Source organism: Chenopodium quinoa, unplaced genomic scaffold, assembly GCF_001683475.1.
Source record: "Chenopodium quinoa cultivar QQ74 unplaced genomic scaffold, ASM168347v1, whole genome shotgun sequence".
NCBI lineage: Eukaryota > Viridiplantae > Streptophyta > Magnoliopsida > Caryophyllales > Amaranthaceae > Chenopodium > Chenopodium quinoa.
The window spans coordinates 1,961,847-1,988,117 of NW_018742720.1; the positions used below are offsets into that span (position 1 = coordinate 1,961,847).

The window sequence follows — 26,271 nt, forward strand, 5'->3', positions numbered from 1 at the left end:
ATTCCCAAAAAAAAATAAAAAAAATAAATAAAAAAAAAAGAAGAAGAAGAAGAAGATTATAGCACATTCATAAATAATAATAATAATAATAATAATAATAATATTAATAATATTAATAATAATAATAATAATAAGGAAATTTTACATTAAACCACCTTTTATAACACTTTAATTGCAAGAAACCACCTTATAAAAAAATTTCGCAAAAACACACCTTAATCGTAAATTTTTTTGCAATCACACACCTTTTCCCGGAAAATACCCATTGACTTGGTTTTCAGGGGTTGACTCGACCATGAGACGCCCTAAAACCGCTAACCCTCCCTTTTCCCCAGCCACCCACTTCCAGTGGCCGGCGACCACCTCCCTCCTTCGTCGCCGACGACCTCATCCCCTCCCTTTCCCAATTCCCGTCCTTAAACCCAACCCTCAAGCCCTAAACCCAATTCTCGTACCTTCATGAAGTGCAACATCCATGGCGGTTGACGAACAACGGAGTTTGGGTCTGGGCAATAAATCGAACGACGACGCTTTAGGAGGAAGAGGAAGAGAGAGAATTTGTGGGCGGCGCTTAAGGAAAGTGGGTAGTGGTGGTGGTGGATCTTGGGTTCGGGTGGTGAGAGTGAAGGAAGTGATGGTGGTTAGGTGGAACAGGAGGAGAGAGAATTCGTGGGTTGGGGGAAAGGGAAGGGAGCAAGAACACCGTCGCTACGGTAGGGAGGTGGTCGCCTTCGCCGGCAGTAGGGTGGGGAATTTGGTTGGCCGCCGGAAAAGGGAGGGTTAGTGGTTTTAGGGTGTCACGTGCGAGGCACGTGGTCGAGTCAACCCCGGAATACAAGGTCAATGGGTATTTTCCGGGAAAAGGTGTGTGAATGCAAAAAATTTTACGATTAAGGTGTGTTTTTGCGAAAAAAAATTTATAAGGTGGTTTTTTGCAATTAAAAGGTTATAAAAGATGATTTAATGCAAAATTTTCTAATAATAATAATAATAAGAAGAAGAATAAGAATAATAATAAGAATAATAACAACAACAACTTGTTTTAGTAATTGTTTTTTTCTAACTTTTCTCCAAAGATGGTGCACACTCATTTCCTCCACCTTTATTATCTTGAAATTTGCAACAATTTGGGTTGTAGCCAATAATATGGGGCAATAGGATTAGAGCATCCACAATAGATCATAAGCTATTGTAGTTTTGGTTAATCACATTGTTAATTTAAATTAAGGCTATAAACTTCACAATAGCAAGCTGCATGTACAACCTCAATTATAACTTCTAAATATACGAGGTGCAATATACTTTAGCTTTGGTAAAGGCTCGTGATTTTTTGTTGAATCAAAACTTTAACTATAAATCTCAGGTTAAAAGGATTAGAGATGGTGATAAAAATACCACCTACTTTCAATTAAGTACATATAGCATTGGAGGAACAAAATTTCAGCAATTAATTCTCAGGTTAATGGAGAATGGTTGCATATATAGCAAGGATGAGGTCCAAGCAAACACTGGTAATTATTTTAATAACTTGTTCAACAATGAAGACGTGCAAAATTATGATGAGCTCCCAAGTGATATTTTTCGGAATTTACTTCAAGGGATTGTCTTAGTTTTTCTCCTTGACCTTTCACAAGATGTTAAATTGAATTGGTGGTTAAGAATATGGGATGGTTAAGAATATGGGAGCGGTATAAAGAGTAACTACCCATAATTTGACAAAAAAAAAATTAAAATCAATGATAAAATCATACGATTAAAAATGCGTAAATATGGCAATTTTTATTTAATAAAAAATAAAAAATAAAAAAAATGAAACATATAAGAAAGGAAGAGTGTATGTTCTTTATTTCTTTTAATTGTAGAGACAGGTGTACATGTCCCTCGCTGGCTCCGCCACTATATATTTTAAATCTGTATTTTAATTGGTAAGATTTGCGATCTTAAACTTAAAAAAAACAATGCCACAAATACCATTGTGAATATCCATTAAACAAATTTCATGTTACAGAAAAATTGATTAAAATGTATAAAATGAAACATACAAGAAAGTAAAAGCCTCTCATAATTCATGCGCATAGCGGTTACAGAGCGGGAAAAAAATATGACCGTTGTCACAACTCTCATAAAATGTGACCGTTAACAAATTCTATCCGTTATCTCCCCCATTTCAAATATCAGGTAATCTCCCCTGTTTCTCTTACTTTCCATTCTCTTCTCCCTTAAACTTTCTCTTCCTCACTCTTCTCAATCTAAATTATTTCCCATTTCTGTAATTTATTTCCTTTTTTCTTCAATAATTATCTGAAATTCATCAACAATTTGTTCCAATTCCAAATTCAGTTCCTTTTTCGGAATCTTTATTGTATAATACTCCCTCCGATCCTTTTTGTTCTTCAAACTCGAGTAATAAAATGGGAGAGTCAAATGACACCCACATAGTAGAAATCCCAGTAAACCAAGATCAAAATCTGAAAACAGCAACAATGATTCAACAACACCCAATGATGGAAATCTCGAAAAGTCCAGGCCATTTACTCCTCCTTAAACTCTGGCAAAGAGAAGAACACCTCTTCGCTCGTCGAATCGATGTTAACGAATCCAAATTAGACAATCTCCGCCGTGAGATCTTCCACCTTTGTCTCTCCTTTCTTGTATTCCATGCCTTTGTGACAACCCTCCTTTTCACCTCCTCCTGCTCAGCGTCGATCCAAGGGGCTCATTCGGGTTTAACCCGGTGTCAGAAATGGTGGGTGCCGTCCTTTCTTGGGGCGGCAACCTCGGTGGCAATAGCGGTGTTGGTTCAGGTGAAATTGTGGAGGTATTGGAAGGTGACTGAGAAGTTGAGGAGAGAAAAAACCGATAGCCGGGCGCTCGGCCGGGCGGTCCAAGAGCTGAGGATGAAAGGGGCTAGCTTTGATTTGGCTAAAGAAATGAGTTTTTGTAACATCAACTATAAGATTAAGAAAAGCTCAAGTGTTGAGATTAAATGGAAGCCTAAGATTTGGTGTTCTAATAATTTGGTTACTTTTTGCTTAGTTTTATTTGCAGGTCTTGCTTTTCCTGCTCCTAAATTGTTTCTTTGCATAATTTGATGGGGTTATTAAGAGCTAATTACAGCAATTGGTATGAAATTAATTAATTAAGAAAATATTACTGATCTTAATTTTTTCTTCATATTTTATTTTATAGATTTTGATTTTTGTTTCTTAATTTTTTATTTTGATTTTTTTTTTTCAGGGAAATGTTGGACTAACTTGGAAAAAATTGAGATTTGAGGGATGAAGCAATGTGGTCCGGTTGATTTTTTTTTTTATTTTTTATTTTTTTTTTGAAAGTAAAAAGATTGAATTTGATGTACAAACAAAGCAAGTGACCACTACTTGTGTGCTTGAGAGATTAATTTATCAATTTTTTGATTCATATAATTTGATAGAAAATAATGAGGAATATATCAATGATATTTGATTCTTAATTACATGGTGGATTTTTCTTTATTTGTAATGTTACTCTTATTTTTTGGTGGTACTCGTATGTCCAAAGTTAATTCACTCAATTTAATATGATTGTTATACATATACCATGAGTCAATTTATTAAATGACGTAGACAAACACTTAAAACTCTTTAAAACAATATATATAAATTCTTCATTACCGTTTATACGAGTACATTTTCCATAACATGGAAAAGTATGCCAACACTACATTTCATTGTTCAATCAATTTTACCTAATAAAACTATTCTTATTTATTTTATATTCAAGATTAATCAAAAACCTGTACTACCTATGAAAAAAAATTCATAAACTGTTGATAACAAAACACATTTAATGATTTGACATCAAGGGTGTACATAATTTGCTAAAACAAAACATTCTTTATTAGATGAAACTCATATAAAACTTCTTTCATCTAAAGTGTCAAAATCTTACTAAGTAACCCAACTCAAATGATTAATTGATAGATTTATGTTACATGAAGCATTAGGGTTATCATCACTAAATAATTGAGTGTATTTCTCATGAGGACCATCATTATTATTACCAGCATATGCTTGAGGTGCATTCTTAACATAGCCAGAAGGTGCTTTCTTGTCATAAGCTTGAGCTGCATAAGGGTATGCTACCATAGTGTATGGGACATATGGCCAAAACTCGGCTCGCTTTCCTGTTCTCTTCACTTTGTTTAACACCCTATTAGGCTCTACGTTTCCGGTTACTGTTACTTTGCTAAGCTTCCGGTTCACATCCACGGATTTCACTCCTATATATATATAAGCATACGCGGACATATTAGTAAATTGATATTTTGGCAATGTAAAGTATAACAAAGCTCGATCTCTAAAAGCACTTTAAATATTCGATGTCACAACTTAGAATGCACAAAGGAAATGATACAATCAATTAAGCCAACTACACTCTTCAACACGCATATTTATTATTAATAGTAAATTGGTCAAAAAGTGTACAACTCTAGTCCTTAACACGTTCATTACTATGTTTTAGGATTTATACATACTACATGCTTAAAATTAAGATATTTATAACTTTCTAATAAAAAGTCTCAAAAATTACTTTTTAATTTAGCAACTCTTTAAGACAAATTATGACAAATTTTCTGATATCTTTTGATACATGAGAGAATTAGTGTATGCAAGTGATCAAATTAGTGAAATTAGGGAATGTTTAGTGTATGTACATTTGTAGTTTTCTTACAAATATAAATTCACAAACCAAGTGGTAAATAAAATTAGAACATATTAAATGTATTTACCTTTGATATGAATAACAGAGTTTCTGACTCTTCTTTCACAACCATCGCAGTCCATTTTCACCTTGATCTCAACAGTCTGTTGTCACATAAATGGAGACTACGCTTAGTTAGTACAATTTTCGCGGTTCTCATTATATGATTCATATACAACTCTAGTCCTTAGACATCAAAATAATTACTTCAAACCAAGTAAAGAAATAAAAGAATAGAGGGACTAAACAAAAACATGAACAAGAGATCATAAAATTATGTACATTGTACAAAAAAAAAATGAGAAAGGTCACCTGCATTGGCTTACGTTTCTTATGCCTAGGGATCGAAGCATCGAAAAAGTCCAAGATATGATTCAAGAACCCCATGTCTTTCTTTCAATCTGTCGCGCTTCTCTTACTGATGTCAATGCAGATACAGAGAAAAATACAATCAGAGAACTAGCAAGTAGTTTGCAAGTTGTAATTCTGTTTTGACTTGTTTTTTGGATGTGATCTAAGTAGCAGCCTAGCATAATAACCCCTTAAAAAAGCTAATTTTTGGGTGGGCTAAAGATGGTAGAAAAAAGCAAGTTGTGGTCTCATTATAAAATCTTATGGTAGAAAGTAAAGCTAAGCAACCATGTATGGAGGGTTTGGAATAAGTTGATATCCATGGTCCCATTATAAAATCTTATGGTAAGTTGCATATATAATTCGACGTCTATTATTATAGAACACAAGTATAATTGTAGTATTTTTGACAGCTAAAATCGATAATATACATGTGTATGATTCAACTAACTAATATGCCAATGAAAATGTCAAAAAGTATTGAGAATGTTACAAAAGTTAAGTGATGTAGCCATAACAGATCAGAACAGAATCTGATGAAGAGACTAGAAAACGCTTACTTATTTTGATCTTAGTCAGAACACTCATGAGAGATCAGAATCTGAAGATTGAGACAGTCATCATCGCGATCAGCTGAAGTTAGCTTCTGTCATTCTGATCTCAAGCTGACTAATATTGATACTAGTATGTATACATGTACATGTAGTCTATATCCTCTGCTAGATTATTGTTATGTATGACTCCGATTTATTGGGTTTCGCCGAAGCTTTAAAGAACATGGCATCCTTATGATCATTGGCAGCTTTGATCATCCAAGTTAGCTATGTTTGAGTTAGTACTTGAAGCTAAGGATTAAATGAGCAAATTGCTAAATGATGCATGGAAATTTTGTTAGCTATAAATGAGAAAAGTTGTTAATAATCAATAGCATGTGTAACCAAGTTGCTAAAGATTAAATGAGCAAATTGTTAGATGAGTCAATAGCATGTGTGACCAAATTGCTAAATGATGCTGTAGGCACGAAAAATTTATATAAATGCCACATTAGATATTATATGGGTCAAAAGTCAATTTGTTGACTTAATGGTTTGACTATTTATTTAAAATTAATTATTTTGGGTGAAATAATATAAATTAGCCCATTTTAATTATTTTGATTAAATTTGTTTATTTAATTGTAAAAACCTATTTAAATGGGTTAAGCTACATAAATGAGTCAAGATTACCAAGTCAAAGGCCCAATTCCAATGTACATTTAACCCTAACCCTAGGTGTCATACACTCTATAAATAGAGCTCTCTTCATATCATTTGGGGGGAAGAGGAGGAAAAACCAAAAAGAGAAGAGAACAACCAAGAGAAGGAAAAATTGAGAGGAAAACCTAGAGAGAGAGAAAACTAGAGAGAATTAAAATATAGAGAAAACGTCTCAAATACTCTAAACCTCTTCAGAGAAAAACTCTCATCAAATACTCTAAATTTCTCCAAAAGAATCCTCTCAAAACCTAAAAGAAGAACAACAAGCATTCGACGTGTCATTCTACTCTAGAAGATAACTCATGGAAGAGATCAAGCCTCAACGGCCCTCAACACAAAGGAAAGAAGGACTTCAAATCATCAAAATCTCTATATAAAATAGTCATTGATCGAGATCAAGCCTCGTGGGCCCTCAATCAAGAATTCAAGTCAAAGATCTACATCAACAACAAGTTAAAGGTCTACATCAACAACAAGTCAAAGGTCTGCATCAAATCTTCGATCGAGTTCAAGCCTCGACGGCCCTCGTTCGAGAATCAATTCAATTCGTGAATTACGTCAAAGTCAAAGTGGAGATCGAATCAGAGGAGCAAATTAGAGATTGTACCCCAAAATTATCAGATTAATAAAATTAACACTTTGTTGCATTTATTTTGAATCCATATTTTGCAGATTTAAAATTTGTGTTTACAGATGCATGGAAATTTTGTTGTTGTAACATTAAAACCTCAAGAAAAATTAGGGTACCTAAATAAAGTTGGAACTAAAGTGATGAGATTCTGTAAAATAAGTTCAGCTAAAGGAAGGGCTTAAACTAACCAAAAGCACATATGAATGTAGTTATGTACATGTAATCAAATTCACTTGTGGTAAAATATAGAGAATTCGATTAGTTATCATGTGGGATCTGTTATTTAAACTACAATGTCATGTAGTAACTTATATTGTCTTTTAAAAGTCTTTTTTTCTATTAAGTTGGAATCCACGCTCATCTATCCATTTTTCAACTCTACTTTTTCACTTGCATAAATTAATGTGCGTATAAATGGATATAGGCAAGTGAATCTCAAAGTACTTGTGCATTGAAGCATTTATCGCATACTATACACAATTTTATGAGAACTACTGTACAAGTGTACTAGTTGATCACATGCATTAATGGTTTAATGTGGAACATTATCATGTGTTCGGCGTTAAATTGCCACAAAAACTTTTCATGATCTTTTAATGTGGATAATACTTAATAGTATTATTAGTATGCTATATTAAAATAATACTTGAAATTATCATAAATGTGAGCATGTGAGCATGTCCATATCCATCAACTAATAAATGGTCATGGAAAATTATACACACGCCTTTTATAATCTTCAAAATCCAAAGATTTACATACACCGTTGTACATAGATACGGTATAGACATACTTGTATTCATACGCGTAACAAAGCTCATATGACATGCACATTGGTTGTCCATGTAAAGACTCTAGTTTAATCTTTTTCATCGCGCATATAAATTTTGAGGTAGGAAGTTTTATCGACTGAGTCAAGTCTTGCATGCTATATGTAAATACCCATACTATAGTACATATAATATAATTATGTTTCATAAATATATATTAATTCATCATGCATGCACATTGATTGTTCCATGTACTTAGTCGATTATACATAAATTCAAGTTAAGTCAATTAGACAAGGTTAGCCCCTAAATTCAAGTTAAGTCAATTAGGTTAATTAGCCCCTGATACGTATGTTAATTATGACAAGACATGGATGCAAATCACTATAGTCATCAATCTCATTATTGCCGATATCTTCAATTATTAAAAAGAATAGTTTTTTAAATCAATCAACAATGTGTATGTTGTTGTATAGGTGCCAATTAAAGACAATGGTTAGCTTCTAATAAGGTCTAGCCGTCTAGTTGGAACTGATAGATTATTTTTTATCTTCACGTAAATCAAATCTTGGATCAAGTCACTTCAGATTAGGTCGGGATATTTTAAATTGGGTTAGTACTTGACACCTCTAAGATTATAGCGGATCCCATAAGAGCTTGAACAATTTGGAAGAATCTAAGGACTACCACAAGAGGTGGTGGTTCATCACGTTGAAGAGGTACTAATTATCACATGAAAGTGCTCCCTTAACCCCCAAATAAATGGTACGTGCTAGTTAAAGCTTGACCACCATCTACTTGATTGCTTGAATATAAAAATTTATGACACTAGACATATCAAATCAATGGTGAAATTCTCTATTAATTATCTGAAAGTAGGGTAAACCTAAATATTAATTGGAACGTCTTCTAATTCACTTTCTAACAAAATGTATTCTACCAATATAGTTCAATGAGAAATTTGGGACATTATCATCTAATGTGAGCGTAATATGATGAACTATATTATTCCTGTATCACAAACAAACAATAGAACACAATTTATCTACTCTTACTATTATCAATTGATTTTAGTATGAAACCTCATTAGTTCTTGTTTGACCGAGCACTCCTCTTTATATATATTGTCCATATTCGTTTCATATTGTCTTAATATTCGTTAAAAAAATCTAAATAAATAAATAAAAATCTTATTGTCTTAACATTTAACATGACTTTCTCCATCACAAATAAAAAATAGAACATGGGTTTACCATGGTCCATATATACTTAATTATCACTAATTCAATCATTTTAAGACAAAAGGACTTAGAAAAGGAAGAAGAACAATTACTAAGAACAATTACTAAGAGTGAGGGATAGCTCAAGTGGTTAGAGCTTCTCTCCCGATTTCAAGAGATTTTGGGATTGATTCTCACCTCTACCCTTGTGTTAACCATTGGGCCTTGATGCTTGGTAACTCACAGAGAGATTTTGGTGGGCCTTGTGTTCTATTTACTACCTCCGTTACAGAGGTAGTATAACATTTTTACAATGCTGAGTATTTTTATTTTTAAGTTGCTAGTACTTCCTCTATTTTATTCACTTCATTTTTAACTTTTTTTCTTTTATAACTACTATATGTGGAGTATAATAAAATATACAAAATAACTGTGACGCATCTTATTGGATTCATCTCAATATATACATTTTAAGAAAATATAATAATTTCAATTTTATAATTACAAATTGGTAAAAATATGAAATCTTAATGAAACAACTAAAATATGAGTGATGTAAATCTTGTTTTTCACTGATTTACTTTACAAATACTACCTATATATCAAACATTCAAAAATAAAAAAATAATTGTGTCAATTTGTCAATATTAGGCATTCTACACAATCAAGTAGCTACTAACAACAACAGTAGCACAAAATAAATACCAACTCTTTTTTTTGTTTTGTTTTTTTTTTTTTACGGAAGCCAAGCGGAAAATTATATTAAATTAAGTTCTGCCCAAAATTGGAGGTTTTAGGGAAAGGAGTTCATACAAATTCATTCCCCATACGTATTAGTATCCCACCTAGCTAAAGATGGCTCTAGGCCGTGCCGGATTGTGCCTCATGCCAGACTGCCAGGCCCATGTACTTTGGGGTTAGTTAGGCCCGGCTCATGGCTCGGCCCATGAGTTTCGTGTCGTGTTGTGTCGGGCCGAAGTTTTCTAAATGTTGGCTCATGCACTACCCAGGCCCAAGTGCCATTGTATCGGTCGTGTTGTGCTTGTGTGCCTAAGCAAAATTACATTGATTTTAGCGTGCTTTGTCATGTCGAGCCCAGCCGTGCCGTGCCTTATCGTGCTTCTCTCTAATAAAGGTGGCTCACGGCCCACACGCACAGTACCGTGTCGTGTCGTGCATTTTTTCTCGTGCCGTGCCTGCTTTTTCCATGTCGGGCTTTGGATCGGGTCGGCCCGACCGAGTGCCATCTTTACACTTAGCCAAAGTATGATGAGTAACAAACAATGAAACAACTAATACAAATCGTACGTAATTCTAATGAGTAACTGTGTATTAGAATTAGAAAACTGATAACAACAACGTTCATAATAATAACTACTTCGTATAGTTAATTATCAAACAGGGTCATAATCTTACCAAGCCACTAGCTAGTTTGCTACCTTATCATGAGACATCTTTATTCGACCCAAGGCCATACCCAAAAATGATGTAGGAAGATAAAACAAAAGCCATTTAAATTACTACTAGTATTATTTTTGTATATAAAAAATAAAAATAAAAAAAAAACCTCCCTAAAGTTTTTTAATAGAAAAAAAGTGAAAAGTAATAGATAATTTTAACACGTGTATGGCCATCATAGGTACAACACCTAGGTTAAATATAATTGGACCCACTAATTTTTGTAATGCAATGTGGATTGAAAACCAGAAGGCCCAACTTAAAGACAATTAATAATTGACGTCATGATTAATTTGGCTTGATTAGCGAAAAGCCGACTCTCAGTATTTTGTGCATAATCTTTCGGCCCAATGTCTATTTGCTAAGTGCAAACTTAGCATGTGGTTGCTTCTTTATCCTATAATAATCCTATGTCATCTATTTCAACTACCTTTCCAAATCCATTATGTGTGCAAAACTTAGATTATTTAATGTTGATGATGCGTTATATTCACTTGATTTTAATTATTTAAGGTAATAAGTGGGTTTTTTGGAATTTTGAGTTATGTTCATTTCAACTTACTTATATATTATCGTAATTAGTCATTTCGTTTGATTTCAAATTGATTCAGATTTGCAAAATACAATTTGAAATGGACTTGAAGGTTAAGTTACTTATGAACTTTTCATAGTAATTGACTCATATTATACGGAATACATTAGTATTTCAAAACATAGTGTGAAGAAGAAATAATAAAAAATCTTACATATACATTACTACATTAGTGTACTTATAATAAAGATGATCCGTAGTCAATTAATCTATCTTACATATTTCGTAAAAATATTACTCTTAGATACACATAACTCTTTATGTACCCGTATGCTTAATAGAGGTTCCGAGAAAGAAACAAAGAGAGCCATGATATACTCATATACGGCCTTAAGATGAGAGCATGAATCCACAATTCCACATGCACTTCCTTAGAAATGGATGAGGCTGTAGTTTAAAATTGGCCCACCCCCTCAGATTTTACTCATTTATCATACATACCCTAAATTAGTATCATACACAAGTTTACAAATTTCTAAAGGACTTCATTTGTATAATTTCTTATTAATGAAAGCCCAACCAAAAATTAAAAAAATGGACTCAATTCTCAGTATCACTCCATATATTATTTTCTGTCGGTCTATTTCTTTGGCCCACAAATCTTCATGACACGTTCGATGTTCCCCCTCTCATTAAGAATTTAAGATTACTAGAGGAGTTATTTTTAAAAATAAAAAATAAAAAATTCAACTCATAGTAATAGCTTTTGTCACTTCTATTTGTCCATTTCTATTTCATAATTTACTATTACACACATGTAGTCTCACAAGTTTGATAAATAGTACGAGTAGTAATAACATTTGTCAAAAAAAACATTTGCCAAAGTACTCCATTTGCCTATAAAAAATTACTCGTAGCAAAAAGCTAATCTATTCAATTCCTATGTAAGATATTTAATTAAAATAGGAAAGTATGTTTATCTCCTCAATTCCCGTGCTTTTTCTTCAAAAGTGACTATCAATCGGAGACGGAGGAAGTATTATAAATTGAATTTATCTTGATAATTAATATCTTGAGATGCATTTAACAAAAAATAAATCACACAAATTAAGAAGCAAGAACACGATTATATTGTACATTTAGATACAAGAAATGAACATCATGTCACATGTGTATTATATGTGTTTAACATGTGCTATGCACATCTTAACATAAATTTTGCTTTTGAGAGATTTTTATAATTGTTTGGCAGTCGATGCAAAACCAAAAATACAAGTTTTTATTTTACTTTAAGGTACTCCTTCAAATGTATTGATTCGTACGACTGTCTTTTATTTTGCAATGGACCAATCTCCTCCTGCGATTCCTATTTCTGCTATGTTTTTAAATTTACTCTTTTTAAATTCTATTTTACTTATGCCAAGTAGTAAATGCATTAAAAAAATTCAAACTAGTACTGTAATTGTGAGCTTTATGTAACGTTATAAATTAATAGCATAACAGTAATTTAAACAAGCAAAAGAATTACTGACACAGTGACACTGTATAAAGTGTAAAAAGTGTTGTGACAAGGACGAGACAGTAATTGACAATTTAAGTAGCGACAACCCAATTAAATTTTCTACATTATTATAGATTCATAAAATCTACTAAAGTGGATTTGATTAGTGACTAATCCTATATGATCAAGTTTTAGTCAATGACATCGACTCACATATTGGACTTACACTTTGCAATTTTATTTTTTAAGAAAAATAAACATTAGAAAACACTCCTAACGATGGGAATTTCTATGATATTATTAAGGATAGGGTCTATTTTCTTCAACTTATTTTCTGTGCATTGCAGTTTCTAATTTTCTTCTCTCATAAAATATTCAATTTAGTTTAATTCATTTCACTTTAGTTCAGTTCAGTAAATCAGAACGGACCATTGTTACAAACTAGAGTTTATTATCTGCTGCAAACTAGAGTTATTACAAACATCAATATCCATACCATTACGTACTAAACGACCCACATTATCCAATCTGCTGCACAATTTGACTATCGGTAGACGTGCTGGATATCCTCCAATTGCAAAACTAAGGAGAGAATGTCTTCGATAATATGCGCGATCTGCCAACGTAATACCCAAATGCCTTTTTATCGAGGGCATGTTCACATTTACTGAACTGAACTGAACGGAATTGAACTGAGCTAAAATGAATATTTTATGAGAGAGGGAAATTAAGAGCTGAACTGAACTGATTGGAGCTAAACTGAACTGAAATCAAGTAATTGTGAACATGCCCTGATTTGAATAGGTTATCACTTTCAATATCAATGTTCTGAATGCCACATTGAAGAGCTAGTTGGATTCCTTTGTAAATAGTCGTAGCTTCCGCTATAAATACTTTGGCGTTGCTGAGAATAAACGTAAATGCCTAATAAGTTATAATAAGAGTTATTGAATTTTAATAATATTATAAGCTCAAACAAATTTTTATAAGTAGAAATAAGTTTGGATTAATTCAATCGAAAATCAAATGAATAAATCAAAAAACTCTTGGCGCATAGTCTCTATGTATTAAGGATGCAAATAGGATGACATTTTTGTAAATAATAGGAACCTAAGGCTGGAAAATATGATGACAAAAATAATCACTACATACATAATATAGTACATAAAAAGTACTATTCAAACAACTATATTTTAATAGTACATTATACATGTATAGTAGTTTACAAAAATGTACCACTATACTAAAACAAGAGAGAACATGTATTGCCGTACCCCAGATTATCTTCCCATATACATGTCAAATACATAGGTCCAATACGCATAGATATACTCGAATAAAAACCGCAACCTCAAACCATATACTTGTACTATAGGGCTTATTTTAAATAATGCAAAAAGACAAGAAAGCCCTCCTTAGAAAAGCACACTATCCCTAACCATAACCCAAGAATTGTATGTAAAGCTTAGCCTTTTGCATAAACTTTCAAAAAACAAAAAAGAAGGTTGATGTTATGATGCAAGAAAGCATGTGAGCTTTGGGAACATCTGTTTCTTTACATACGGAGTACTCGTAACATACGAAAGAATAAAAGATGCCCATATATTGCCCAAAAACAAGGCTATTTATCAAAAGTCTTTAATTAAATGATATTCGAAGTAGACAATATCTCCAATTTCATAAACTTCAGTAGAAAACAACAACATTAATCAATGCTTTAATATTAATCTGTTTTTAATATACATATTATATCAATGTGACACTTCAAAGCACCTCAACATGCTTAATATTATACCAAACATAATAACATTGTCATTTTCTATTTTCATCAACATGAATGCAAAACTAGAATCATGGATTTCCACCTCCTTCTCTTAAAAATTGTCTCATCCATCAACTACAGTCGCTTAGGGTTCGTTTGGTATCACTGTGCTTTTCTGTTTTTGGGTTTTTTGTTTTTTAAAGTCATATGATTTGTATCATATAATGAATAAAAAATTAGTCAAACTTATTAAAATCATGATAATTTTAAAAACTGACAACTGAAAAGTGAAAACACCTTTTTCTTGTTTCCTGTTTTTAGTTTTCAAAAAAACTGAAAACTTAAAACAAAAAACAATGCCAAACAAGCCCTTAATTAATGGTTTTATAAAATGAGCAAGTAGTTTTGTAATTAGCATGTTGATTGACTACAAAATAAATGAGACAAACCCAAAGTTGTCAAAGAGATGAAAAATAATGGAAGCAAATTGAAGAGATTATCTTCCCAGGTGCGGAACTGTCACGAGATAAGCACAAATTGCCTATGTGACGTCTAAATCCCAATGTTTAAGCCAACATTTCTCATATGCATGACAAGTATCGTATACTCCGTACAATTGAGTGAGGAAATTAACACGCAATGAGAATACTAAATTATACCAAGATACAACTCATACAAGTATCAATTTGGATACCATATATGTAGAGTTGTGTCAAAACATTGAGAAAAATGTCAGCATATGAATATATAATGCTCTTTAAATCTATTATGTTCACCTTATTTTCACTTATTTTTAATCTAATAGATGACTAAAATAAGTTTAGATAAGTAAAAATCATGCGAATATTACACACTTTTATATGACCTAGTGAAGGATATTTTTTGTGCTTAAAACTAAAACAATTGAATTTATGTTATTTGTACCATAATGTCAAATATTTGAATAATTTGATCGACAATGTTATGAACATCATCTTACCCTTCAAGTCACTAGTGATAAAATCTCATAATAATAATAATAAAAAAAAATAAAAAAATAATAGTTTAATAAATAGTAAGTCCAAAAGCACCATGGTAACCCCACATCCCCTGCCTCCACATTCCACGTGAAGATCGTCAGACATAAACATAATGGCAATTTCTGTAAATTTGGACCATTTCTAAGGGCTTCTTTGGGTATATCCATGCATATAAGCACACCTCTTCTCACTTCTTCTTTGCCACTCTCTCTCCATTTTCATTCCCCTGTTTTCTCTCTCTAAAACTACCTTCACTTCATTTTCTCTCTCCTAATTTGGATATTATTAAGTGGCATTTTCAGTATGGTTAATCTTATTTTCCTGTCGGTGCTTCTAGCTCTTGCCACGTGCCCCTTTGTCTCTGCCTTTACTGATGGTAAAATCTCTCATTTTTTCTTATCCATTTAAATTATTGTATGTTGTTTGTAATTGTATACTTCTATGAAATTTCATTGGAGTTTTGTTGTTGCATAATTCAACACACTAATATGGAAACAATTAGTTTATAAGGTCGTGTTTTCTTCAAGTTTAATAGCGTGCTTATGCTATTATAAGGAAACATAATTAAGAGTATACATGTTTTAAGTTTTTAAGGTTGTGTTTTCTTCAACTTATATTATTACGATAAAGTATAATTAAGGGAATAACTCAATGTCACATTTTCCTATACTATCCAAAGGTTGTTATCAAACTAATGTCAGAGTTATGAAGGTTAGTTAGGTAGTCATTTATTTCTTTATGTAACAGAGATTCTAATAATATCTAAGGCTTGCCTTCTATATATAATGGCTATGTTATAATAATGGTGTTAGTGAATCCTTACCAATTTGAAGTACAAGTCATTTTCAATATTTAAAAGTTACTACTATGTGCTTTTATTATGGAGTACTTAATTTTACCAAATTTGTTCCAACACTTCAATGCTTTATTAGCTTGTACTAATGAGTATTGTACTCCTTGCAACAATTCTTGAACACTCTTACAATCTTACGTACTCATCTTGTTCGAATATATGTTGTCGCGAAACTAATTTTAATCTTGTTGCTATGAAACTGATTCAAATCATATCTATTATTACGATAGCATGACTATTAATTTCAAATTGAGGAAACAATTTTATCTTTTTGTTATTTTTAATTTTTTTTTTTTTTTACTATAAAGTTTCATTTATTCTTGCACATCTAGTATGAAACACACATAAAAGGCAAAATGGGACTACATTGATGTGGAGTGTGGACAATCATTAGAGTTGGGTATTTAATACCACTAGCCATGTCGCAAATGTCACGTGGTGGCCCTAGTAAGGCAATTCTAAGATAGATTAATCAAAATTTTACGACGTTGATGTATACACAGATAATTTATATATTATCTGTCTACATAACTAATTTGTTTTATTTATATAATCCGTTACTCAATGTTGAAGAGGTGTAGTTTAGTTAGTATCTTAAATTTCGTGACTTTATCCTCGAGTTTGGGGTGTATTCTCTTGAAATACGGGTATCTTTATCTAACTACAGTATATAATTTGTTTGGATTTTATTTAGAAATATTTAAAATTTGAATTTTAATGTCCTATATAAACAATAATGCGTACATGCTTGAAATTGAGCTCATACAATTTCATTACCCTACCAAAAAAATCTTGTACATAAGCCAAAGACTAGAATATAATGAGATCGACAAAAAAGAAATTACAAGAAAAAATTAAAGTTTTGTAGCAGAAAAACATAAAGGCCGACAAATATTTGTCATTATTTCTAAGTAAAAAACAAACTTTAAAGTATATCTTGATCTTATAACAGCCGAAATCTAGCATATTAAAATTATTAAAATAAAAAAAATATATCTTCATATTCTAACTGCAAAATACAGTAGTTATGGATGCAATATGTATACTTATCCTATATATACTCATACTGTCATACATATCCCTAGTTTTTTTTTTAGCTAGATACGGAGTAGCTGTTCTAGAAACTACTAGCTTCTACTTTTTGGCTGAATACGCTCTGAAATTTGTGTTCAAAGTTTAAACATTGAACATCACTTTTGAATAATTGTTGTTTTAGACTATTATAGGGTGAGATCTTATTATATTTATCTCAAATCTCAACATATATTAATTAACTAAGTTAAAGTTTAAAGGAAAGAATATGTCTGTGTTTTTAAGAAATACGTATAAGGAATGAAACTAGGGTATGTTTTCGTACGTTTATTTTCAATTCAATTCAGCTCTAATAAGTTAGTTCAGTTCAGTTCAGCTTCTAATTTTCTTCTCTTATAAATACGGAGTATTCATTTCAGTCCAGTTCAGTCAATGAGAATAGGCTCTTTATCCTTAGTAATTAACTACTTTGAAGAATTAAAATTATTAGAGATCATGCTCTCAAATTACATGCATGAGGTGGCTAATTAAAATTGAAAACCATAATTATACAATGCATCACTAATTTTTTTGGATTGCAATTATTTTTTTCATCACAACATACAGTGGCGGAGCCAGGATTTGTAATCCGGGGGGACAATTTTTAGATGTTTAATAATCGACAATAATTATAAGAAAAAAGAAATTGATCACATAAATTGTTTAATATATATTTGAAATCGCTTATGAGATATGACAATTACTCATATATGGTGAAAGAGGAGTTGTTAAAAAATTAATTGCATATTAAGAAATTTATTAACCAAATTTTTTTTTTATGCTGGTAAACCCCAATTTTAAGGTATGTAATCCTTAATAATCGATAAATATGATTTATCAAATGATAAGCATTTACACAAATTGATAGTAGATGTAAAGGGATTTGGGTTACATTTAAAAAAAAAATAATAATAAATAAATAAACTTTCTTTGACTAAAAATAAAATTGGAAACTTAGTTCCAAACAAGCTATAAAAAAAAATAGAATTTAGGCACACATAATTAGAGAGATAAAAAAATACGGAGACATGTGTTCATTACAAATAGTTTAATAACACATTAGTAATCACTATCAACAAGGCGATACTTGATTAAACAGTTAAATGAGAGTAATTAGAGGTTTGAAGACTTATAATACTTTGTATATATAAATTACATACTATATAATGAAATTTAAAAACCAGTAAAAAAAAAATGGCAAAATCCAAAAACAAGAAAAAGAAGTTAAATAGGAGCACTTTGTATAAACTATAAAATGAAATAAAAATAAAGTCCAAAAATAGCAAAAAGAAACAAAAAAAATGATCGGGTAAAGAATCGAACCTAGGATCAAAGAGAAATACAAGCTTTACTCAAGCCCATCAACCACCAGACCAAATATTGTCTTTGTTATATAAGGTATACATGTAAGGTATTTATTCTTATTTACAGCATTTATTTAAGCTAACATAAATTAAATTTTTTTTTGGAAAAATGGGGGGACAACCGTCCCCCCTTGTTCCTACATGGCTCCGCCCCTGACAACATAGACCTACACAGTATGTATACGACAATTATTTGTTTCTGATATGTGACAATTATTTCCGAACATTCTAAAAATAGTATGTATACGAACAGGGTATAACATAGTCACTCTCATATGATTTCAGGATTACTACCAAATGGTGACTTTGAGAAAGGCCCTAGGCGATCGGACATGAAGGGCACGGTGGTAGTGAACAGGCATTCCATACCAAACTGGGAAATCTCCGGTTTCGTCGAGTACATAAAATCCGGCCAAAAACAAGGGGACATGTTGCTAGTAGTCCCGGAGGGAGCCTACGCCGTGAGGCTCGGAAACGAGGCCTCGATCAAGCAAAGGGTGAGTGTAACAAAGGGAATGAACTATGCCATAACATTTTGTGCAGCAAGAACTTGTGCACAAGAAGAGCAACTCAACATATCTGTTTCCCCTGAATTTGGTGTACTTCCTATGCAAACTTTGTATAGTAGTAGTGGTTGGGATTGCTATGCTTGGGGTTTTGTAGCACTTTCGAACCTTGCTGAGCTTGTTATCCATAACCCTGGTGTTGAGGAAGATCCTGCTTGTGGTCCCCTTATCGACTCCGTCGCTATGCGAGTTCTTTACCCTCCTAAGAGGACTAACTGTAAGTTTTCTCATTGTTGCTCCTTTACTGCTTTGTTCGAAAGATTTCATATACAACAGTTTCATAATATGATTTGTTTTAGTGATACAATTTTCTCACAATCATGACCTATGTTACTCTGATATGTATGGGCTAGACACTTCGTTACTTGTTGAAGAATAAAGCTATAGAAAACCTACACTATATTTTGTCATGGGATCGGATGAAATTAATATGAGGCTTCGATTAGAATAGACACCTATGTTGATATACCACATGGTTGTGCCTAGTATTGTACATACCTAACTAATTTGTGGGCATATATAAATTATGAAAAAGCCGCTATATTAATGAGCTTCATTATCCTTCATAAATTTCAATGTTCACACACATGGTGATTGGGACATTTATATTTTGTAACATGTCATGATTTTAAATTTGTCATTGAGTAATCAATACACCACATGACCCTCCATTTAGCTATGTTGGTTGTTACATATATTGTGTAAAATGTCTACATCATTATGAAAAATTACAAAGTTAAGAGTAGATTTGTCGATGCTAAATTACAATTTTCTATCACATCTTTCGCTTAATTGACAACTCCGTATATGTTTCCTTATTTAGTTTGTACTCCGTATAATATGTCATGTCATAATCTAGTAAAATGGACTAATTACGTGATTGAATACCATGCCCGTATACTTTGCTTTAGCGCGAATTTTTTTTAAGTAAAGCCTAATGTGATGGACCAAAGCGAGTTTATTTTAGACTCGTCCTGGTCCATGATTAGTTCTTTTTCTATGTATGCGGATGCACAATAAGTGTAGTGGTCATTGAGACTACACTTGGTTGGGAGAACCTGTGTTTGATCCTTCACAACAACAATTGGGAAGAGATTGGAGCCTAATCACCCAAGGCTGATCCCCAAATCCAGATTAGCTCAAATGGTGAACCGAGTGGAACACCAAAAAACATACCGAAGTAGCGAAGGACGGGAGTAAGAATCAATCCCAATATATTTAGTAGCTGAAAAGAAAACTCTAACCACTTAAGCTATCCCTCATTGTTGTGATTTATTTTAGCCATGTTGGCTTTTTTTTAAAAAAAAAATTCTAACTTTATCTATAACAAATGCAGTGAACCTAATGAAGAATGGTAACTTTGAAGAAGGTCCATACATCTTCCGCAACACAACATGGGGAACCCTAATCCCACCAAACATCGAAGATGCACATTCACCACTCCCTGGTTGGATGGTCGAGTCCTTGAAGGCGGTCAAGTACGTAGACTCGAATCACTTCTTTGTGCCCTCAGGCCGACGAGCAATAGAGCTCGTCGCAGGGAAAGAAAGTGCAATTGCACAAGTTGTACGTACCATCCCCGGTAAACGTTACACTCTAAGTTTCTCCGTTGGTGATGCCAATGATGCTTGTGCCGGCCCCATGGTCGTCGAGGCCTTTGCAGGCAAAGACACTATCAAAGTACCCTACCAGTCTAAGGGGAAGGGAGGGTTTAAACGAGCCGTGCTTCGCTTTGTTGCTACCCAAGCTAGGACTCGAATCATGTTCTATAGTACCTTCTACTCGATGAGGAGTGACGACTTCTCTTCACTTTGCGGCCCTGTGATTGATGATGTTCGACTCCTTAGCATTCGCGGTAGGCCATGAAGGTTGAAGAGTTAACAAAAGGGTGTATGAAAATCAAGATTTTAATTACTACTACTAAAGAAAATATGAAGAATTGTTAATTTGATTGGAAAAAAGAGTGGTAAAACTTAGGTTTTTTCTCTTATATGCGGAGGTAATTATATGTATAATGCAAAGCAATGTATTTTTGTGTTGCGGAGAAGCATTTAGCAGAGATAATTCTATCTTATGCATGTTTTAAGTTTTATATTTAGGGAAGTATTTTCGAAATAAGGAGATATCTAAGTATACTAATGTAAAATAATTGTATGTTGGTCATGAAATTTGGGGTTTTCTTGTATGTTTATTTGGATCTTGTTATGCCAATTTTAATTATTAATGAAAAGCATATGTATTTAGCTTGATATTATCTAAACATTTTGATCCATAAGTTCATAATATATTGATTGGTCTCACATTTCTAGTGATGTTTTTAATTAAGTTTTACTTTCTTTTTTTCACGCAAACACTTTGTTAGAACTTTGAGAATGATAATTACTTAATAAGTTAATATTAGTATAGTTTATGCATTATTGAACCAAATAATGGTGTGATAGAGCTAGTTTTATACAAGTAACAATTTTGAAGGGTTCATTGATGTATAATTTCGATTGTACGAGCTAGTTGTGTATATGCTGTTTAACTGTCTTTGCATTTATCAATTTTGATTCAGCTCATTTTATTTCGACAACAATTCACATCTTGTACTTTTATAAGCTAAATCTTCTCGCAAAATATTGTATGCACTCAAAAGCATGGAATGTTTTATGCATCCAAATCACAATGTTTGAAGACAGTTTTGTTTTATTGATACATACTTCGTTAGTTGAAAATTAACACACAAAACTAACATCTTCATCGATACATATATATGATGATCAACAAAGAAAACTTGAACAATTAACAAAAACTTTTGATATAGAGAAAACACAATTAAAACATATCAACAATCAAATAGATATTTAATCTACTTAGTCAAAGATGAACATGTGAATAATGTAAAAGTCAATACGGTGAAATATTTGTAATTAGAGCAAAATAATAAAACAATTACAATATGCTCTGCACGAAGTAAATAAGTAGGTAACGACTTGGAGGAATTTTTATATACACCCAAATGCATAGTACATCCAAGAGTTGTTATTTTACTCATCAAATATGCAACTGAAATTATAAAAGTATATTAGAATTTTCAGCGACTTGCAATCGCATAGACATTATTACAAATTTTCAAAAATTAGAATTCATGGCTCACAAAGTAGACGTCAATTCCTAACCCGACCCAACCTGAACTGATTTCAAATCAAATTACTAAGAGAGAACCTCAATCTGACCCAAATGACCCAAAAAATTGATCCGATTTGGCCTATTTTCTTTTGTAGGAAAACAACTTACCTCTTTATCATAACTGTAGTCATCCAAACAATTCAAATCACTTTAACCAAACGACCCAAACAACTCAAAGTTTAACCCGAACCCGACCTGTTGACTCGAATTGACATGTCTACTCACAAAGTCACAAGCATGCCTCTCATGCCCTGCCAAGCTCGCAAACGGACTTATGTTGTATCAAGCCCAACTCAACACAACTAACACAAGCAACCCAATCTATCTAATTTTCACTAATTTTCTCAAATAAGCCCCATAATTAACTTTTCTAATGTCCATATTAAATTTGTGGGCTGGATCAAACTTATTTCATATGATGACCAAATCCAGCCAACCTGCATGTTATTCTGGAGAATTCTAGAACAACAACCAACTCTCACGTATCACACACACGTGTCACACTGATTCAAAAATAATTAAAAAGAAAAAAAAAAGAAAGATCTAAACGGAACAAAATTCCCCTAAATCCAACGGTGCAGAATCTCGCGTTGGGCAAACGCCACCCCCTTCTTTTCCTCTTCAAAAATTCAAATTCTATTTTTACAATTCCATAAACCCTTCATATATAACCCCCTTCTCTAACCCTAGTAGTCTTCCATCCCCCAATTTCTCCTTCTCTCTCTATTTTTCTCTCTCTTCTGTTTTTCCAGCTCAAATTCGTAATAATGGTCAGTTTTTCTTTTTGATCTTTTTGAATTTTTTATTTGATTAAATGGTTTTTGATTTAATGTTGTTTAAATTTGATGTAATTGGCTGGATTTTTCTTCTTAATTTCTGATTTTGATTTTTGATTTTCTGGGTTTAGGCTTTGCCGAATCAGCAAACTGTTGATTACCCAAGCTTCAAGCTTGTTCTCGTTGGTGACGGTGGTACAGGTAATTTTATTTTAGATTTTAACAAATTTCTGGGAATTTAGGATTGATTTATGCAGAAATTGATGATTTTGTGATCTTGTTTTTGAATTTTTTGGGTGTGATTTGGGTTAGATCTATGTGGGTAATTTGTCCGGGTTAAATTTTCGAATTGGGTTTTTTTGGGTTGATTTTTTTTATTTGTTGCGAGTGTGAAAACGAAATTTGGAAAATTTGTTGATTTGGGATGTGATTGGATGTGCAGGAAAGACTACATTTGTTAAAAGGCATCTTTCTGGTGAATTTGAGAAGAAATATGAACGTAAGTTTTGTTAATTGTTGATTATTATTGCTGATTATTTGATTAGAGAGGTGAATAATTTGATGAGTGAGGGTATTTTGATTGTACAGCTACTATTGGTGTCGAAGTTCATCCATTGGATTTCCACACTAACTGTGGGAAAATCAGATTTTACTGCTGGGATACCGCTGGCCAAGAGAAGTTTGGTGGTCTCAGAGATGGATACTAGTGAGTCATCTTTATGATTACTTTTGAATTGTTCAATTATATGTGTTTCAATTTGTATGATGTCTCGTGATTTCGATGAATTCGTCTTCAAATTGTGATGGATACTAATAATTGCCTTTGAAATGATCAATTATTTGTGTTTCAATTCTATCTCATGTTTTCGTTGCAATGTATTCAAATTGTAGTCCGAAGATTGTAAATTTGATGTAAATGATAGAAATAGGATTAAGGAAGTGTAATATGTAATGTGAACTCTTCTATTAGTGTTCACTGTTGGCTTCATGTTCGAGTTATATGTGTGAATACTGATTGTATGTTTGTTTGATAACCATTAGCTTGAATGTTGTTTACTTTGCGTGGTAATGATAAGCTTGATCAAATTTTGATTGAATTTTACATTATTTGCTAGGTTTATAATCAAAAGTGTATACCTAAATGTTTTTGTGCTTTCTTTGTGTCATTGAGAATGGTGATTAGTTCCAACTGTTGTTGGATTGGTCATTAGGAATGCTGTCTTGTTTGTAGAATGTTAATGCTCAATTTTTTATGCAACTATTTTCAATTTGGTATATTTTGAATATTTGTTCTCATAGGTTTGTAATAATCATTGTTTTTGTTTTACAGCATTCATGGTCAATGTGCCATTATCATGTTTGATGTGACTGCTCGATTGACATACAAGAACGTTCCAACCTGGCATCGGGACCTTTGCAGGTGATTTACATTAATTTCCGTTAATTTGGTTGTTTTGTGCTGAGTGTCTAATCTTCGCATGTGATCATGTATCTAATTTCTAATTGTTTGCTTCTCATCAGGGTGTGTGAGAACATCCCAATTGTGCTGTGTGGAAACAAGGTTGATGTTAAGAACAGGCAAGTGAAGGCTAAGCAGGTTACCTTCCACAGGAAGAAGAACTTGCAGTACTACGAGATTTCAGCCAAGAGCAATTACAACTTCGAGAAGCCCTTCCTCTACCTTGCCAGGAAGCTTGCTGGGTACGTGTTTACGTGTAGGAATTTAAGTGAACAATAGGCATGCAAAGTAAACTATGGAGTTGTTATTGAAAATGTTTTTGATGCAGGGATGCCAACTTGCATTTCGTTGAGGCAGTAGCTTTGGCTCCTCCAGAGGTGGAGATTGACTTGGCCGAACAGCAGAGGTATTGATCAGTTCCATGAATTTGTTGGGCTTGTTTGCGAATTTGTGCATGATATTCTTCAATTAGTGAATGTCGAGATTGTTGTGGCTGTTAGATTAGCTTTTTAAAGACTATTAACATATTGTCATATCTGTGTTCTTTATAGGCATGAGCAAGAGCTTGCTGTTGCAGCTGCACAGCCCCTCCCAGATGATGATGATGACGCATTCGAGTAAATTGGAAGATCATCTTTTTTTCGGTCTCCTTGTGTGTTGAATTTTCTGCCGTCCCTAAACTGTATCACTAAAGATGAATTTTCTTCTTTAAGGGTTTTGGATAGGTAGTAGTAGAGAGTTTGGGACAGTTGATAATGTTTTGTTACCTTATATTGGCTGGCGAGATCTACATTGTATTAGAAAGGTCAGATGCTCGATGTAGAGCGTGACTTCGATGAGACTTGCTTTGTATGAATGTGGGAAGTATTGGATCCCAATTTTATCATTTGCGTTTTGATTCTCACTAGTTTTCTGCACCATGTTAAGTTGATCTTGATCTAATTTTTTATGCTGATCTTACAAAAGTTAAGTGCATATAGTTCAAATATGCATGTGAAATTGATCGTTACAATAGGTTATTGTTGTGCTTCAACTTTTGCTTATAGAAAGATGTACTTATGCTGCATTACAGTTTATACGAAGTACATAAATTTGCATCATACTATGTACATATATTCGTACTGGATTTTGTGATTGACATCAGCTTAAACATTAGACATTAGAATGGTTTTCGATATAATCTATCCATTTGACAGTTTTTTTTTTAAGAAATTGTGTACTAAAGAAAACATATGATGCGTTTGCTGGATTACTTGCACGCCTTTTCTCATGAACACAATGACCATTTTGCTGATGAATGGCAAGACTTGGCAAGTTGCAACTAGCACACCATTTCATGGACCATAGTATTGAGACAAAGGAGTGTAAGCCTTGACAAGATGGTTAACAATAAAAGGAATTTGAGTAAAAATTAGACATACTACTAAAAAGTAGTAGTATGTGATGATGAGATTTGGGACAGAGTAATGGTAGAAAATTATTCATTTAATTCCACACTACTCGAAATTAATATGATAAAAGTTAATCTATCATTATAAGTTACACAGCCTACATTAACGTTATGCTTAATGATTTGAAGTAAACTTAGGGCCATTCTGATTTACAAAGCTGAAGAGAATAGACCCTTACTTAATAAACAAAGAAAAATATGTATTACGTATTTATTCACCTTAAAATGTCTTTGATTCTTTATACTTTGTGGATACACGAAGTATTAAATATGGAGTACGAGTATAATTTTTTTTAATATTCGAACAAACAAGCAATA

General features: G+C 32.6%; 4 protein-coding genes across 4 annotated transcripts; 3 read left to right on the forward strand and 1 right to left on the reverse strand.

The window, feature by feature from the left end:
* The first annotated feature begins 1,915 nt into the window (after positions 1-1,915).
* On the forward strand, positions 1,916-3,327 carry LOC110723136. The gene is made up of 2 exons (XM_021902449.1): positions 1,916-3,123; positions 3,238-3,327. The coding sequence occupies exon 1, from the start codon at positions 2,412-2,414 to the stop codon at positions 3,090-3,092; it is 681 nt and encodes a 226-aa protein (XP_021758141.1). The 5' UTR covers positions 1,916-2,411; the 3' UTR covers positions 3,093-3,123; positions 3,238-3,327.
* A 602-nt stretch (positions 3,328-3,929) lies between these two features.
* LOC110722974 (heavy metal-associated isoprenylated plant protein 20-like) lies at positions 3,930-5,130 on the reverse strand. The gene is made up of 3 exons (XM_021902246.1): positions 5,056-5,130; positions 4,772-4,847; positions 3,930-4,261 (listed from the first exon to the last, which is right to left on the reverse strand). Exons 1-3 carry the CDS (start codon positions 5,128-5,130, stop codon positions 3,930-3,932), a joined length of 483 nt encoding a protein of 160 aa, XP_021757938.1.
* A 10,293-nt stretch (positions 5,131-15,423) lies between these two features.
* LOC110723137 lies at positions 15,424-21,357 on the forward strand. The gene is made up of 3 exons (XM_021902450.1): positions 15,424-15,619; positions 18,817-19,314; positions 20,434-21,357. Exons 1-3 carry the CDS (start codon positions 15,547-15,549, stop codon positions 20,961-20,963), a joined length of 1,101 nt encoding a protein of 366 aa, XP_021758142.1. The 5' UTR covers positions 15,424-15,546; the 3' UTR covers positions 20,964-21,357.
* A 1,536-nt stretch (positions 21,358-22,893) lies between these two features.
* On the forward strand, positions 22,894-25,410 carry LOC110723138 (GTP-binding nuclear protein Ran-3-like). Its single transcript, XM_021902452.1, has 8 exons — positions 22,894-23,038; positions 23,176-23,245; positions 23,487-23,543; positions 23,633-23,750; positions 24,375-24,464; positions 24,566-24,745; positions 24,832-24,909; positions 25,055-25,410. The coding sequence occupies exons 1-8, from the start codon at positions 23,036-23,038 to the stop codon at positions 25,122-25,124; spliced, it is 666 nt and encodes a 221-aa protein (XP_021758144.1). The 5' UTR covers positions 22,894-23,035; the 3' UTR covers positions 25,125-25,410.
* Positions 25,411-26,271: the final 861 nt, after the last annotated feature.